Here is a 17,713-nt window from a genome sequence, read left to right as displayed (position 1 = left end):
TAGAAGAAAGCTGAGACAGACGTTCTCACCACCGCAGCAAGCCCATTAATTGCAATAAAAAAGAGGCAGACACTTAAGAAAGATCCTTGCAGTATCCCATTCTCCTAAACTCGGAAGGAACTATGGGAGGCCGCAACTTGCACGCAGAAGAAACAAAGAGACAGAAAATTTTGTATGAAAATCGGGAGTGGACCCCAAAGACCACCAACCATGAAGTGTAGAGAGGATGTGATGTCGCCATGTCGTATTGTATGCCTTCCGCATGTCAAAAAAGACAGCGACCAGATGCTTACAGCAGGCAAAGGCCGTCAGATTATCGGCGGCAGAGTGGCCCTTACGGAACCCACCCTGAGAAGGAACCAGAAGGCCCGGAGACTCAAGCAGCCAACTCAACCTCCGGCTCACCATGCGTTCGATCAACTTGCAAAGAACATTGGTGAGGTTAATGGGGCAGTAGCTGTCCACCTCCAGTGGGTTCTTGCCAGGTTTCAACACTGGGATTACGATGCTTTCCCACCATTGCAACGGGAACTCACCCTCCACACAGATACGGTTGAAAAGGTCTAGGAGGCGTCACTGGCAGTCCACCGAGAGGTGTTTGAGCATCTGACAGTGGATGCGATCTGGCCTGGGAGCTGTATCCGGGCAAGCGGCTAGGGCACTTTGGAATTGTGACTCAATGAACGGAGCATTGTACGATTCAGGGTGGCGCGTGTGAAATGAAAGGCTCTGATGTTCCAACCGATCTTTCAGGGAGCAGAAGACCAGTGGGTAATTCACAGAAGCAGAACTCTGAGCAAAATGCTCTGCCAAGTGCTTTGCAATTGTGTCGGAGTCAGTACAGGCTGCTCCATTCAGTGAAAGGGCAGGTACGCTGACGGGGCTCCGATAGCCATAGAGTCGCCTAATCTTGGCCCAAACCTGCGTTGGAGAGGTACGGAGGCCAAATGGTGGAGACATTCCTTTCCCAGCACTCCTGCTTGCATTGGTGAATGAGGCGGTGAGCTCACGCATGGAGCCATTTAAAGGCGATGACGTGTGCCAATGAGGGATGCCGCTTGTGATGCTGGAGTCCCCGCCTGCGATCTTTAATTGCTTCAGCGATCTCGGGTGACCACCAAGACACAGTCCTATGCCGAGGGGACCCAGAAGAACAGGGAATGGCAGATTCTAGGGCAGTAGCGATGCTGGTGGTGTCCGAGTGAACCACATCAATGGCGTCATTGGAAAGAGGCTCAATAGTGGCAATGTAGGTGAACAAGTCCCAGTCAGCCTTATTCATAGCCCATCTGCAGGGGTGCCCGAAAGAGTGACGCTGTGGCAGTTACAGAAAGATCGGAAAGTGGTCACAAGTGGTCATGCACACTCCATTGGATACATGGTAATAGGCTAGGGCTGCAGATTGAAAAGTCGATGGCTGAGTACATGCCATGCACCACACTGAAATGTGTGAATGTGTGAAGGCACCAATATTTAAAAGAGAAAAGCCAAGCTGTGCCAATACTTGCTCAATGATGCTGCACCCTACAGAGGGTTATGGGCAATGAAGTCGCCCAGTAACAGAAAAGGTGGCGGCAATTGGGCTATCAGCGCAGCCAGGACATGCTGCGGGACGTCACCATCCAGTGGAAGATAGAGACTGCAGACAGTAACAGCCTGAGGCGTCCACATCCAAACAGCGACAGCCTCTAAAGGTGTTTGTAGAGGGACAGACTCGCTGTAAAGAGAGTGAAGGACATAGATACAGACGCCACCAGATACCCTCTCATAAGCTGCCCAGTTCTTATAGTGACCCCGATAGCCACAGAGGGCGGGGGTTCGCATCGCCTGAAACCAAGTTTCCTGAAAAGCAATGCAGAGGAAAAAGTGAAGGCTGAGAAGTTGTAGGAGGTCAGCAAGATGGTGCAAAAAACCGCTGCAGTTCCACTGGAAGATGACATTGTCCATGGCCAAGAAAGTCGTGAAGGGACCAAGGAGGCAGATTACGTCACTGGGTCACCTGCTGCCACCAACCGAGTGCCAACAGGTGTGACATCCATTATGTCTGAGGGACCAGCGAGATCTAGGTTCTCAGCAGAAGCCAGAATCTCCACCGCATCCTCAGACGCAGAGCTTGTAGGTAGCAGTGGAGTGGGTGCCACCGCAATTTCCTTAGTCTTAGGGGTCTTCGATTTCGATTTGATTTCTCACGCTGTTCCTATGGTTGTCCTTGCTGGGAGGTGGTCTTTGATTCAGTCTCCGGGACTGAAGAGGACCGCGAAGCCCTACGACCAGCTACCTGGGGCTTCTTCAGCCCCTGGTGGGTGTCTGGTTTGCCACTGGTAGGAACCTGGGATTGGAGTGACCCAAGGGATCCCTTCCTTGCGAGAGAAGCCAAAGAAGACTTACACTTCTCCAGCTTAGAAACGAGAACTGGTGTCCCCGATGGTTGAGGGGGGGGGGGGGGGGGGGAGGGGCTGCTCCTGAGGTAGGAGGTGTGGGAGCAACAGAGAGGGAAGTGCCCCCCCACCATCAAAGGGGCAGGTGTGGTCCTTCGGCTCTTAGAGCTGACTGTATGTGGTGCAATGGATGGAGCTGTAACAGGAGTGACAGTGGCGGCATAAGATGACGTCAAGCGGACGGGATAAAGCCGTTCAAATTTCCGTTTAGCCTCAATGTAGGTCAGTAAGTCCAGGGTCTTGTATTCCATTATTTACCATTCCTCAATCTTAGAGTCTAGTGAGCAAGGGGGATAGTGCTCTCCGCAGTTGACACAGATGGGAGGTGGGGCATATGGAGTATCGGGATGGGACGACCACAATCGCGACATATGAGGCTGGAAGCACGGTGGGAAGACATGGCCGAACTTCCAACACTTGAAGCACCGCATCGGGGGAGGAATATATGGCTTGACATCACGGAGGTGGTAATGTGTCACCCTCAAAGGCCAAGATGAAGGCACCGGTGGCAACCTGATTATCCCTCGAACCCTGATGGATGCGTCGGACGAAATGGACACCTCGTTGCTGTAAGTTGGCGTGCAGCTCGTCATCGGATGGTAAAAGAAGGTCCTTGTGGAAGATAATGCCCTGGACCATATTTAAGCTTTTATGGGGCGTGATAGTAACAGAAACATCCCCCAGCTTCTTACAAGCGAGTAATGCTTGTGACTGGGCAGAGGATGCTGTTTTTATGAAGACTTACCCGGACCGCATTTTTGACAAGCCCTCCACCTCCCCGAACTTTTCCTCTAAATGCTCTACAAAGAACTGAGGCTTCATGGACACAAAGGATTCCCCATCAGCACTCTTGGAGACTAGATACCGGAGCTAATACGTCTCGCTGTCATTCATAGCCTTTCGTTCCTCCCATGGTGTGGCCAGGGAGGGGAAATATTTGGGGTCATACAAGTTTGCATTAAAGTGAGCCCTCAAACGCTTAGAGCCTGCTGGTGGTTGACCACCAGCAAGAGAAGATGTGCCATGCTTCATTGCGTGTCATCCACCCTGATGCCACCTACTCCGACCAAGGGCCCTCCCCACAGGTGCCACCCAGTCACAGCAAGGGCCAACTGGCAGGATGGCCATTGCCAGGAGTCCCAATGCCCCAGGGAGATGGGCATCTACTCCTTGGCATACATGGGGAATTAACAGCGCATGCATCAGCACAGCGATCCCTGTGTTGTCAGTGGGCTACAACCAACAGGGTACATGGTGGCCCCACCACAACGGACTGGCTACCCTACCATGCTGGATATTAGGTGGCAAGTGGTCCATGGCCATCGTCGGCACAGAAAGCGACACTGCAGAATGCATGGCGGAAATCGCACCCAGGGATGTATCCTTGCCCAAGAGATGGAGAGCGAGCGGGACTGCAATGTAAGGGCGAATAAGCTGGCTAAAGGTCTCAATGCACAATGGGCACAATGCACCAAGTAAGGCGCCCTTCCCCAATTGGCTCGCTCTTCGGAATAATTTTGAAATATGGTGGTCAAACCCAAGAGGGGACCATCACATAAGGTCCGAAACATTTGAGACTCCTTTTAGTCGCCTCTTACGACAGGCAAGAATACCGCGGGCTTATTCTTATCCCCGAACCTGCAGTGGGAGCACCGCAGGATTCATGGTGTCAATTCCATCCAGCACTACTTCAGACATTAGTCAACTCCACGCCACGCCGTGTTGCGGCACTTCTGCGTGCTTGCGGGGGCCCTACACGATATTATGCAGATGTACCAGTTTCTTTGGCTCATCAGTGTATATATGTTCTCCTGCCACTGCTTGGTGAGCAGATTTTTTTATCCATCCAATACATTATATTTTCAACAACTGTCAAATGTGATTGTCATGGGTGCATCAAGCTACAGCACACCTACACATTGAAAGTGAAGTGAGACTGTTTCAGCATACTGGTCTACGCACATAGTAGCATATGACAATGAAAGTTCTGACGCGTGAAAATAAATTCCGATGAATGAAGTGTCTACTAACAAGCAGACTATTGACATGGATGTATATGGGGCCTACTTCATATGATAAACTCACTTTTGCTGTAGGCAACTTAACCTTAACATTTTACCATGGAGGGACCTCTAGAGTTTGCAACACTGTGTGAGACCTAACACAAATTGATTAATCTTTTGGCACGCATGTACACGTCTTTATATTCCAATAAGAACTATGTTGAATGGTAGTGCTACTTCTTGTCTGACTTCATCCATAATATTTTTATTCTACTGTTTCCAGAATCATCATCCTGGTGGCCAACTGGTCTGCTCATTCATTTCCCGAAATCCCAACATGACCAGGGGTCCAAATGAAAACAACTGGTCGTCCAGCTTGATGGAGGTACAAGACAAGATCCTGGACAGCCATAAAGCTGTCAGCACACAGACTGTGGTGTCTAACATCAACATCGAGCGTGCCGAGTTCAAAATGCTGCTGAACACTCAGAAATGATGCCACTTGTGCATAGGGTACATGAGGCTGAATGTGGTATACACGATTGCAATGCACTCCAGCAGCAATTGTTGACTATATCTGGCTAGTAAATCACACCGTTTATGAAATGGACTGGCATAAAATTCCTATATTAGCTCTATTAAAATGTAGTTTCTTGTCTTGTCCATATGCTAGCCAGGTTGTTCTGTCTCTAGTATTCATAAATAAAAAGTTCAATATCTGCATAAATATTACAAGGCAAAAAGGAAAGTTTCACAGCCAGTCAATAAGGACATCAGCTTAAAGTTCCGTTATAAACAGTGCAAAACAAATTTACAATAGTTTCTTCACTTTCACATTTTAATACAACCCTAATGTCATTCATACTTTTATCACTGTCCCTAATTAGTAGCAGAATCTCTACAACATATAAATTACAAAACTTAGAAGAGAAAAGTGCATAATATCTTACTGCAAGTAGTGCAAGGTGTTCTGTAGATTAAGCCATTTGAACAAAATTGCTCCTCAAAGAGAGTGCACTTATATTTACATAACATTGAATATTATGGTATATACCTACATTAAATTAGTAAAGCACTGGAACCTATTAAAAACATGAAGGTTAGGAAAAACAATTTTTGGATGTAGTAGAATATGAACCACCAAAACAGCACACATTTCGTCACAAATCGGTGATGCTATTCAACGTGCTAAACAGACCACAGATTTCTGATGACCACACCTAAATTATTACTCTATCTTGAAAGCTTCAATTGTAGCTATAGTACTAATAGGATTTTAATTGTAACAAACTGCACCAAGAACAATGCATTTTTCATGGACCTTCAATGTGCTGTTGCCTTCAGATGGAATACTCTCATAATACGCAAGCTACAATAATCCTTTTACAACAAATATGATGTTTCTCATCATTTCATTACAACGAATCATACAATTAACAGTGGGTTTTCGAGAGATCCTCAGCTTGCTGGTGCTCAGAAATAGCATATATACATATGAGCTTCGACTGAAAGCCAATGTGGCGCATCACAACTCCACACCGAAGGGACACAGCGCGCATGAGATATAGTAGCATTCAAATGCAAGTTCAGCTTATCTGACATGCTACATATTGCTCTCCAAGTTCAGAAAGGATCCCAAAATGCTACTCCACACTTTGATGTCAGAAACTCAGTACACTCAACTTTCAGAAGCACGGTCCATGCACCGACAGCTTCACCGGTGGAGGAGTAGAGCAGTGCTAGTCTATAGCCTGAAGGCTGTTAATGGAGTCACTACAGATTAGGATACTCTTGCCAGTCCAAGAACAAGCATAATTTCATTGATTGACTGATGGCGTTATGGGACTAACAGCGAGGTCATCAGTCCCATGATTCCAAAGTTACACACGGAAGAGAAAGGGTCCACAAGAAGTGGAGAGGAATCAAACTATAAAACAAGGAAGTTAAAACACACACCATAGGAGGTATAAAAGGGTAGACCAAATCTAAAAACTGGGAAACAGAGGGATAAAAGAGCAGTCTTTGCAACAGGAAGTGGCTATGGGTCTCAGACCGAGAAAACATGGAGAGAGGCCCCCAACCCCAACGACCCTGCCCTGCTCCAGGAGTAAATCAAAACCTTACATCTGAAAATAAACACCTTCACGGAGGAAACTGAGGACCAATTCAACCATTAATGAATCATCTGCTAATATTAAAATTAAGGAATCTGGACGACTACACTTAGCATGAAGGGCCAAAAGAAGGGGACATTCCACCAATATGTGGGATACCATCAGTCTGGCTCCACAACCACATCGTGGCAGTGGTTTGTTATGCAGGAGGAAACAATGGGTGAACCTGGTATGACCAATGCATAGACCATATAAAATAGTGGACCCCTTCTGAGAAGAGCAGAAGGAAGAGCGCCGAACCACAGTAGTCTCCTCGATAGTGCGGACTTTATTACTGAGAGCAGTAGTGTATCAGATGTCATTCCACTTTTGGGCACATAGAGATCTGACATAGATACTTATATCTGGAGCTGGAGTCATGAAAGGGAATGGAGGGTAAGTAGCAGCTTCTCTAGCCAAATGGTCAGCCAGTTCATTCCCTGTGCTATCCACATGACTTGGGACCCACAGAAAGACAACTGAACAGACAGCACGACCAAGGGAGGAGAGGTCATGGATAGCATAGACGAAAAGATGATGAGAATAGCATTGGTCAATTGCTTGCAGGCTGCTCAGTGAGTCTGTACATATTAAAATATTGTGGAGGGAGGCCTGAGAAACAGAATGGAGGGCCTTGTTAATGATTGTCTCAGAACCACCAATGTAGAAGATTGTAGCACCTTAGAGCTCTGCAAGGATGGAACATACAAGACACCTTAAGACCATAGGGACAACAGAGACCTTAAGACCCTGGAACTGTTTGGTCCTAATCCGTGGTCTAGGCACCATCCAAGGAGTGGGTGTGGGAGGAAATACATGGGGCACATTCCAGTGAGCAGAAATGGAGATCCCCACAGGGGGGAGGGGGGGGGGGGAAGCAAGACACATATCAACTGGCAATCCCACCCATGGGCAGTGATCAGAAGGGAGACATCACCACATGCAAAGAGGACAGGCTACACAGGACGGTAAGGGAATCTGCGAATGGCGACTGCGTAAGAAATCAGGAGTTGGCTCCGCTGAATTTGTAGAGGGGGAAACCCCACTTCTGCGAGGAGACTGTCAACAGGACTGGTAAGAAAGGCACCAACAGCCAGACACACCCCACAATGGTGAACAGTGTCAAGTATTTTCAGAGTCCATAAACCTGACTGCCATAACCTGGTTTGGACAAGACCACAGCACAGTACAGATGGAGAGGAGTGGCACAGTCTGCATCCTGAAATGTGTGGGCCAAATGGTGGAGAGCATTAAGCTTTCGTATGAATGTAGTCTTCAGGTGGCAAATATCAGGCAGCCACATCAGCTTTTTATCAAAAACAAAGCCCAAGGAATGAGACTGTGCTGCAACACCTATATAAAATTCTGGATGGGGCTGTACTATGGGTTGACGACAAAACTGCATAACCCGCTTTTTGGAGGGAGAAAACTGGAAACTCATGGGAGGCAGTCCACGCAGAGGTCCGCTGGATGGCACCTTGGAGCTGGCACACAGCAGACGCTGCACCAGATGCAAAAATCATCTACATATCAGGGCTGTTCAAAAAGTAGGATGACTTTTCAAATTGCGCGAGCACTGTACATTTGATTATAGATTTTTTTTTATGTTGGTACACACATCCCAAACATAAGTTCACACTTTCGAGTGCAGAAGATACTTCATTTGTTTTTGTCAGATAAAAGGGTCAGATGTATTTTAGAGTGCTCAGCAATTTTTTATTATTATAAAAATGGAGCAAAGAATTTGCATCAAATTTTGTGTGAAAAATGGAATCAAGTGCTCTGAAATGCTTGAAATGTTGACAATGCCATACTGTGAGTCTGCTCTAAGCAAGCAAAAAAGTTTACAAGTGGTACAAGCTCTTCCGTGATGGCCGAGAAGATGCCATTGACGAACCTCATTCTGGATGCCCTAGCACATTGACAACAGATGATAACACTGAAGCTGTGAAGAAAATTGTTTTGGAAAATCATCGAATTACTGTAAGAGAAGTTGCTGAGGATGATGGCATAGCAACCGGCTCATATCATGCAATTTTTTTGGATGTTTTGGGCATGAGACGTGTGTCAGTGAAGTTTGTTCCACAACTTCTCAATTTTGATCAGAAGAACCATCGAATGAGCATCTCTCAGGATCTCTTGAATGATGTCAATGATGATACTGATTTGCTCTTGTGCAAAAAATGTCCGGAATTGTGGAAAAACAATTCATGGCTTTTGCATCACGACAATGCACCTGCTCATTCATTGTTGCTTGTGAGAGGTTTTTTGGCCAAAAACAACACATCAATCATGCCTCAGCCACCGTATTCGGCCCCCTGCAAATTTTTCCTCATCCCAAAACTGAAGATACCTACGAATGGATGAAGATTTTCAATGGTTGAGAAAATAAAAACTGCATCACTGGAAGTACTCAAGGCTGTACCAAAAAGTGCTTAAGAGAAGTGTTCCAAGGATTGGAAGAAGCATGAGCAGAAGTGTATTGCATCTGAGGGGGTTACTTTCAAGGGGACAACATGAACAGTAATGAATAAACAAACAATTTTTTTATAAAAATATAAAGTCATCTTAATTTTCGAACACATCTCATACAATGCTGAGCTAGCCAGAGGCCCAACGTAGGTTACAAGCCCACTGATGGCTATAAGGAAGAGTGTGACTGATGGGTCTCTGCACGAGCTGCTTCATGATTTTGCCACACCACACAGCTTCATTTGTTTGTCTCTGGCAACTCTATTGTTGGTGCAAATGGTCTATTACCCTAGATGTAAAGAAGAAAAGTGAAAAGACTGAGCAGCTGAGTGTGTGTGTGATGGCCACAGTTTACTAACCATACTCCATTTTAACACTTCATTGTGTTATTGGTACTTGTCAGAGCCCCACACATGTTTGTTACATTTAAGTGCCATATTTCAATGTATCTTTTCTCTACTCTTCTTGTCCAATCAGTTGAATGTATGAAAGGGTGAGCAAGGATTTCAGTGCATGGATCTGTGGGAGTGTAGCAGTCTGCCACTGTCTCAGAACAGCCAACTGTAGGAAACACCTACCAGGTAGTAAAGAAGTTTCTGTTTGCCTTTGACGAACCTTTTGTATAGGTTGACACCACAATAGGGGTTCCTTAGGCCACTTCTGTGGGTAGAGAGTCAGTTTTGGTTGGAGAGTGATGCTCGTGGAGTGCTCCGTGGGACACGAGACCTGCTGGCGGTAAGTGTGCCCTTTCAATGAGAAGTTAACATTGTGTTTTATGTAAGGTTTTCAAAGCTAGTCAAAGTAAATGATTCCTTTCATTGTTCATATTTTATTATCGTGCAGCTCCCGTCGGCAATCCTGGACAATGACTGCTACATCGCTGATCCACCACGGTACCGGTCGATGATGAGAGGGTCCTGGGGATAGGAGGTAGCAGTGCCAGCAGCGTGAAGAATAGTGGCAGATATGACCTGCACAACTGCTTCAATGCAATTCGAGAGAGAGGTGTCTAAATGCACAGCAGATGTACATAAAGGCCAATTGGCCCTGCAGAATGTCCAGCGTGGGGGCCTGGCTGACTGGTGGTGGCAGGGGAATGATAGAATCACTGGAAAGTGGACACTGTCACAAAGTTCATCTTGGGATGAACAATGTAGGGAAGCCATGAGAGCAGGGGAGGAGACTCTGAGATTGATAACAGCAGAAGTGCCATGAGCAGTACTGAAGCGGGTAGGGGAACCATCATTGAGGAGACACAAATCAAATTCTATAATAATTTGGTCAAGTAGAAGAGCCCTACAACACAAGCAGCACTCCCCCACAGGCAGTGGTATGTACTGAAGTCCCCAAGCAGGAGATATGGGGATGAGAGTTGCTGTATGAAGGTAGATAGTTCAACATAAGGAAGTGACCTACCTGGAGGGAGGTAGACATTGCAAATGGTGATCACTGGGGTCATTCGCATTCTTACCTCTATTGCTCCCAGGTCACTACTAACCAGTCACTAAGGACATGGGTATGAACCAAAGTGCAGATCCCCTCCAGATGCTATCCCAGGAATGGCACAGTTCTGACAGAATGCCCAATAACCAAAGAAAGTAGGAGAGTGATCACCAAGGAAGTGCATTTCTTGAAGATCAAGAGAGAACGAAGAGTAGGAGGAAACAAGGCGTATTTCTGGCAGGTGACAATAATATACATTGCAATTCCACTGCACTATCCTGTGGTGAGAGTCCAGGCGGGACACAAAGAAGCCAAGGGGAGGTCATGTCACTCGGTTAGTGGTCGTCACCAATGAGGTTGGGGTGACATCCATAAAAACTGGGTCTTATTTGGGATGAGGAGGAGGGGAAGCCAGGGAAGCCTCATTTGACTTGTACTGCTGCTTCTTCTCCCTTGGAGGGAGAGAGTAGGCATTATCAGTAAGGGAATAAGTGGCAGTGATGTCGGGATCGGACATAGGGCAAGTGGCTTTGGGGCCCTTGGAATGTGGGTCTCTCATCCGACCCAAGGGTGCAAGTTTCCTGTCCTGAGAACACCGGGGAGAGGTGCTCTGAAAGGGAGCCCCATCCCTAGCAGGAGCCAGAGAAGAGGATGTCTTGCCTAGCCGAGGAGGAGAAGGAGGGGGAGGAGGAGGAGGAGGAGGAGTGATTCTTGGAGGAGAAGAGATGAGAGTTGCTGAAGGTGAGGAAAGGGAAGCGGGGTGCAGGATGGGGGTAAGGCGGAAAGGTAAGGAGGGAAGACTTAACTGAGGCAAAGGTACAGGAGATATTTACAGGGTGAAGTCTGTCTATTTCTGGTCCTCAAAGTAGCTGAGACAGTCAACATTCTTTATTTCCTGAATTCTTTTTTCCTTCATGTACAATGGACACTCCAGTGACTGGGGAGAATGGAGACCACAGCAGTTTACCCAGTGAGGCTGTGGGGTACATGGGCTCCCCACATGAAGAGAGCGGCGAGTCACCACAGGTGGGAGCAGCATCGCATGGTGAGCACATGTGGCCAAACTTGAGGCAATGGGAACAACGCATGGGAGGTGAAATGTACAGTTTCACGTCACATCGGTACCTTGACCTTCTCGGGCAGGGTATCCTCCTCAAATGCCACAATGAAAGAGCCAGTGTCTACAAGACAGTCCTTAGGGCTTTCTGGACATGCCAGATGAAATGAACACCACATTGTTCCAGATTAGCCCTAAGTTCATTATCAGATTACAGGAGAAGTTCCCTATGGAAAATTACACCCACTGTCATACTTGTGACTTGTGTGAAGCAATAGTCACGGGGATGTCTTCTAAATGGTCGCATCCACAGAGGGAGGCTGACTGACTGCAGACATTGTCTTTATAAGGTGAGAGCCAGAGCTTGTCTTGCTTAACAACTGAACTTCACCGAACTTTTCCTCAATATGTTCCACAAAGAAAACGAGTTTGGTGGTGGCAAAAGTCTCCCTGTTGGTCCTGATACAGACCAGGAACCGTGGTAAGGGTTTCAACCCAAGTCGGAGGGCCCGACTCTCTCCAGGAGGTAGCCAAGGTGGGTAGGGGCAGGAAGACAAACAGGAACAGAGAAGAACTATTTCTGGGAACAGACACGGCTGCAGAAGAGGGGCCAGAGAGTTAAAAACATTTCATGTGCCAAACGTCCTCCCTGGTATCACCCACTACGAACATGGGCTCGGTTTGTGGGTGTCACTCAGCCACACCAATGGCCGCCTGGCAGGAGAGTCTTTGCTGGGTGTTCCAATGCCCCAAAAAGAATGGGCAACCACTCCTAGGCTTGCACAAGGCACTCACGTTGCAGGTACCAACAGTGTCATTCCTGTGGTGTCATGGGGCTCAGCCAGATGAGTACATACAGTCCCACCACACGGACTGGATACTGACCTGGTGACCTAGCAAGGAAGCCAAAGGACTATGGTGAGTAGGGAGAGGAAGGGGGGGAAAAGTGAGAGGAGAGGAGGAAGAGAGGAACCCACACCAAAGGCACTAGGGAGAGAGTTGTTCTCCATCTAGCTCACACTATAGATTTCAAATTTTGAGATGGAGGTCAAACCCTGGAGGAGGACCAAAAAAGAAAAGCCAAAAAGGAGGAGGAAAAGCAACCAACCAAAACTGCAAGAGGAAACAAAGTCATGAGGATAGCTGGGCTGACAGAGAACACCAAGAGAGGGGAAGGAAGGAGGTCAGGAAAAGGAGAATGATGGGATAGATAAAGCAGCCCAGAAAAAAACAAAGACCGCAACAGCTTGGGGACCTGTGCATGCCACACACACATATCCACAGAAGAGCTGTGGGCCCCCTGGGGGAAGAACAAACATGGCTAAGAGCTAGTTTAACAGCCATCAATTCAGCGGTGAAGACAGTGCAGCCATTTGGCAGAGTGGAGTTACCTGCACTGTGCATGTAAAACCTGTTCGGCCTCCAACTGTTGAGCCATCTGTGAACACCACTTCTGAACCCAAATACGTCTGAAGGGAAGCCTAGAACAGGTGGCAAAAAGTTGTGGGGTCTATGGAATCTTTTGGATCAAAGGAGACTTCGAGGCAAATCCTCCCGCTGAGGGAGAAGGAGCTCCCTTGCAGGGAAATGGGCACGGTAGTTGGAACGCTCTGCGAAGCTACGAACATGAACAGATTAATTCAGTAGCTGTTGTTGGCACCTGATAGGTAATGGAGGGACCACAGTGTCGACTAGTAGGCTGTTCACAGGGCTAGCTCAGAAGGCTCTTGTCCTAAGTCGGACCCCACAATGATGAATGAGGTCCAGTATCTACAATGCTCAGGGTGATACTGAACAATAAGCAAGGCTCCCACATGCAAGGCCCCCAAAGCAAGGCAGGACAGAATCAGGACTTTATAGAGCCGCAAAAGGGCAGAGTGGTCTGCACCCCAGCTAGTGTTACTGAGGCAGTGAAGTGTACCAAAGTGTAGCCAGCTTAAGTTGGCGAAGATGGGGAAGACCCGTCAGGCAGGAGCCAAAAAGTGATGCGTTTCAACTACAAGAAGTAACTGATCATGTAGCTAAAGCTCTGGGTGGGGGAGGGCAGTACGAGAATGGCAGAAGTGCATGACCCCGAGTCTTGACAGATGGAAACCAAAAGCCAGGGGTGACAGCCCATGACTGCACCTTTTGTATGGCACCCTGTAGGCAATGCTCAGCAACACCCATACTATAGGAACATTTATAAAAGCAAAAATCATGAGCATACAAAGAGGGCATACTGAAGATCCCACAGCCGCCGCAAGACCATCTATGGCAACCAGAAAGAGGAGGAATCTCAGTATAGCACCCTGTGAGACCCCATTCTCTTGGATATGGTGGGTACATGAGTGTAGCACCCACTTTGACCCAGAATGTAAGGTGTGACAGGAAGTTCTTGACAAGAAACTTGTGTGGACTCCAGAGATCCACTAATGTACAAATGTGGTGACGCCATGTCGTGTCATACACCTTCTGTAAATCAAAAAAGACAGTGATGAGGTGCTGAACATGTGCAAAAGCCTACCGGATGGTGGACTTCAGCTGAACCAAATTATTAGAAGTGGAGCGACCTTTTCGAAAACCATCCTAAGATGCAGCCAAAAGGCTGCAATACTCAATGAGTCAACACAGCCGCTTGCTCACTATGCTTTCGAGCAACTTACAGAGAAAATTGGTAAGGCTGATTGCCAGTAACTGTGCCACCTCTTGGGGGTTTCTGGACACTGAGATGGGAACTCACCCTCACTCTAGATCTGATTAAAGATGTCAAGGATGTGACACTGACAGTCCACTGAGAGATGCTTCAGCATTTGGTTGTGGATGCAGTCTGGGCCTGGGGCTGTATCAAGGCAATGGACTAGAGCAATGGAGACTCAACTAGCAAGATAACATTTATGGCAATATGAACAGCAACAGAATGCATTACCTGGTGTGCCTCCCCCACTTCTCTGAGAACCAGGAGTTGGTGGATTGTTCAGAACTTCATTAATACGACGGCAGTTTTCTTCATCTTTATCAGTCTTTGGTTCCTGTTTCATAAAAAGAATGTTTAAATAAGTCACTGTGTAGCATATGTCCACTACACTTACTGGATACAGTTCACAATTATATTATTAATCACCATAAGTGATCTCCACATTTACTAAAATAACTTTAGCAGTCAAAAATTCATTCTTTTAAATTTTTTATTAACAGCATTTTAGTTCAAAGTTTTAAGTAGATTTTGAATCAATTTTTCTACAGAAAATATCTTTGCATTACAACCATTGTACACATGCACACTGGTTCTCACCATTTCAAAAAAATACACACTGCTTTTAACTTCTGCACAAATTCCTTTTATTCTGCACGGAGAGTTAACGAAACTCTTCTACGTGGTAAGTGATGTCACGACTCTGTTTTATGGTAGCAGGAAGCAATGTCAATGTATCAACACACAATCAAGATACTTTACTTGGTTCAAATGGCTCTGTGCACTATGGAACTTAACTTCTGAGGTCATCAGTCCCTAGAACTTAGAACTACTTAAACCTAACTAACCTAAGGACATCACACACATCCACGCCTGAGGCAAGATTCGAACCTGCGACCATAGCAGTCACGCGGTTCCAAACTGAAGCGCTTAGAACCGCACGGCCACAACAGCCGGCGATACTTTACTGATTATAGTTGTAAATACTGAGGTGAAGATAAGCATCATAGGTGGGTCAAGCAAGGCAATCTGATGCTTTAATAGACCACCTACCTGAGGAGCATTAATGGCACAGCAATTCAGAGCCAACTTTAAATGTATTACAGGTAAATTTCCTGTTAATGCTATTTTAAAATGAGAGGACTTTTGTTGACCAACTATAAAATAGGAGAAATATGCAATTAAAACAAATAGTTATAGAAGCGACCCGTGAGGTTAATGTCTTAGATCTACTAGCAACTGACAGATTAACTCTGTAAATCAGTTAGCAGTGAGGAGCAAATTAGAAACCATAAGACTGTTACAACATCGGTGGCTATAAGTGATAAAGGAAACATTAAGGAACATATGAAAATATGTGCGCCAGGAGAAATTACAGAGTATCTAAGCTATCAATATGAAATATTCATCTCAGAGGACCAAGATGTTGTGCACAAATGGAAAAAATTCAAAAGAATTTTACAATATGCCTTAGAAATGAATGCAGAAAACAGAAATAGTTCAATAGTTGTTTTAGCAAGTCACTGAAAAGCAAACAGAACTTCATGATTTAAGCCAAGTCAAGACCATTGCTGACAAACAAAGCTGAATAAAGTGAAAATGAGTGAAAGAACAATAACAACAGAAAATTTCAATTAATTCAAAAGCAAAATTCTGCCAACCAATCTGACCAAAAATCCTAATGTGTTTTGTTCTTACATGAAGTCAATAAATGGATCAAATTTCACTAATTCAGTTGCTCAGTGAAACAGGTGGTAACAAGAGAGAGGAATTAAATACTGAGACCAGACAGCTGTAATTGCTTAACTGAGGGTAATTGTCTTAAAGTTTCTACTTCCAATCATTGAACAAGAAATGGTAGACATTGAGAAGCAATCTCACACAATAGAAAATCAACTAATTCACTCAACAGTGGAAACATATCTGGATCTGACATGATAACTGTTTGATTCTAAACAGATCATGTGACAGAAGCTGCTCACCTTCAAGGAGCAGGTTGTCATTCCTAACTAGGGCAAGAAAGAGCATCAAATGATGGGGGGAAAAGGTGTAGACCATTCCCATTTTCAAGAAGCATTGATCACATGCAAACATTTATGGGTCTAACTCTTTGATTTCAGTCTGTTACAGAATTATGGGACCTATTTTATGATCATGTATATAAAGGATAAACTAAAAAAAAATCTGTGTCAGTCACTTTTTATTTTCTCCCATGAGGCATTCCAAAGGCTTACAACCTTATCTTCATGAGCATTTTGGTTTTCTGGGTGTATCCAGTAGCCTGTTTTGAGTTTCAATTCACTCCAAATACGGTATAATCAACACATGTTAACATAATAGGGCACTAGGATTACAAATTTCAAACAATAATAAAGCTACTTATAGTATGTTCATACAGAAAGAACCTGACCCTTGTCATAAATACACATTTTCATCTCCACTTGTCACAAAAACAAGAGCTAACAAAATGAACAGTCCTGAGAGTGTATAAATGTAAAGATACAGTGTGTGTGCGTTTTTTTTTTTTTTTTTTTTTTTTTTTTTTTTTTTTTTTTTTTTTTGGAACAGCATTCATTACTAGCTTACACTGCGAATCAAAGATGCAGATAACATATGTTTAAGTGCTTGATTATCTACAACCTATTCACTCAAGATTATCATTATTGCAAACAAGAAAATGTGAAAAATAATAAAATTATAAACCTAATCTCAGCATATTTCTTTGTTTACTTTTTGGTTTTGTGATTTCGAAATTTTTAATGATTTATGTCACTCAGAATTAGACAAAAGTACACATTACTCTGCATTGAGTAGTATATTCGATAAGCTCCTACAGAATTTCAATGCCACTCTCTCAGCTTTGTCACTGAGTGTGTACTTCAAATGTTTTCTGTTGCGAATTCAGAGTTCTTCACTTCAGTTAGTTGCCTTTGTTTACTCTGTGAAATATTATTAGATTTTTATCTATGTTGTCGAAGGCACGCCTGTGTTGTTAACGTAAGTAGCCATGGCAGATTTATTGGGAGTGTTGCATCTAAATGTATTTGTATGTTCTTCACATCTAGATCAGAATCTTCACCCAGTCTGACACAAATTATACTGCACTTTACCTAGCAAACACTCGAGTCGGTAAATTTGTCTTTGTTGGATTTTTATCTTGGGTGCTGATGTAAGCTGTCATCAGGACACTGGTCAGCAAAGATGTTGCAAGATCAATAACAGGTGCTGAATCAAGGACACCTATCAGGAGAGTGGCCAAAGACTCGCAAGCAACGCCCTCTCGACCACCAGTATTTAGATCGCCAACGTGGACCAGAGTGCCCAGTCAGTCACAAACAGTCAGTACATATGCAGACAAGAGTCAGTATCAGTCACAGTCAGCTCAGTTACTAGCTCAGCCACTATTCTAATTGGCGTCTGTCAGTTCAAGTCACCGGCTACGAGAGTGTGGTGTTTATAGTGGGACTTTTACC

At 45.3% G+C, this 17,713-nt stretch overlaps 1 protein-coding gene across 3 annotated transcripts in view; it reads right to left on the bottom strand.

The window, feature by feature from the left end:
* LOC126251666 (proteasomal ubiquitin receptor ADRM1-B) overlaps positions 1–14,577 on the bottom strand; it is a gene marked incomplete at its 5' end in the record, with an annotated part of 78,646 nt that extends 64,069 nt beyond the window's left edge. For all 3 annotated transcript variants that reach the window (XM_049952241.1, XM_049952257.1, XM_049952249.1), the window contains 1 exon segment: positions 14,475–14,577. In XM_049952241.1, coding sequence (XP_049808198.1) covers positions 14,475–14,577 — 103 coding nt within the window.
* Between the last annotated feature and the right edge of the window lie 3,136 nt (positions 14,578–17,713).

The sequence above is a fragment of the Schistocerca nitens genome, chromosome 1 (genome assembly GCF_023898315.1).
Source record: "Schistocerca nitens isolate TAMUIC-IGC-003100 chromosome 1, iqSchNite1.1, whole genome shotgun sequence".
Lineage (NCBI taxonomy): Eukaryota > Metazoa > Arthropoda > Insecta > Orthoptera > Acrididae > Schistocerca > Schistocerca nitens.
This window is presented reverse-complemented; position numbering and strand designations above follow the sequence as displayed.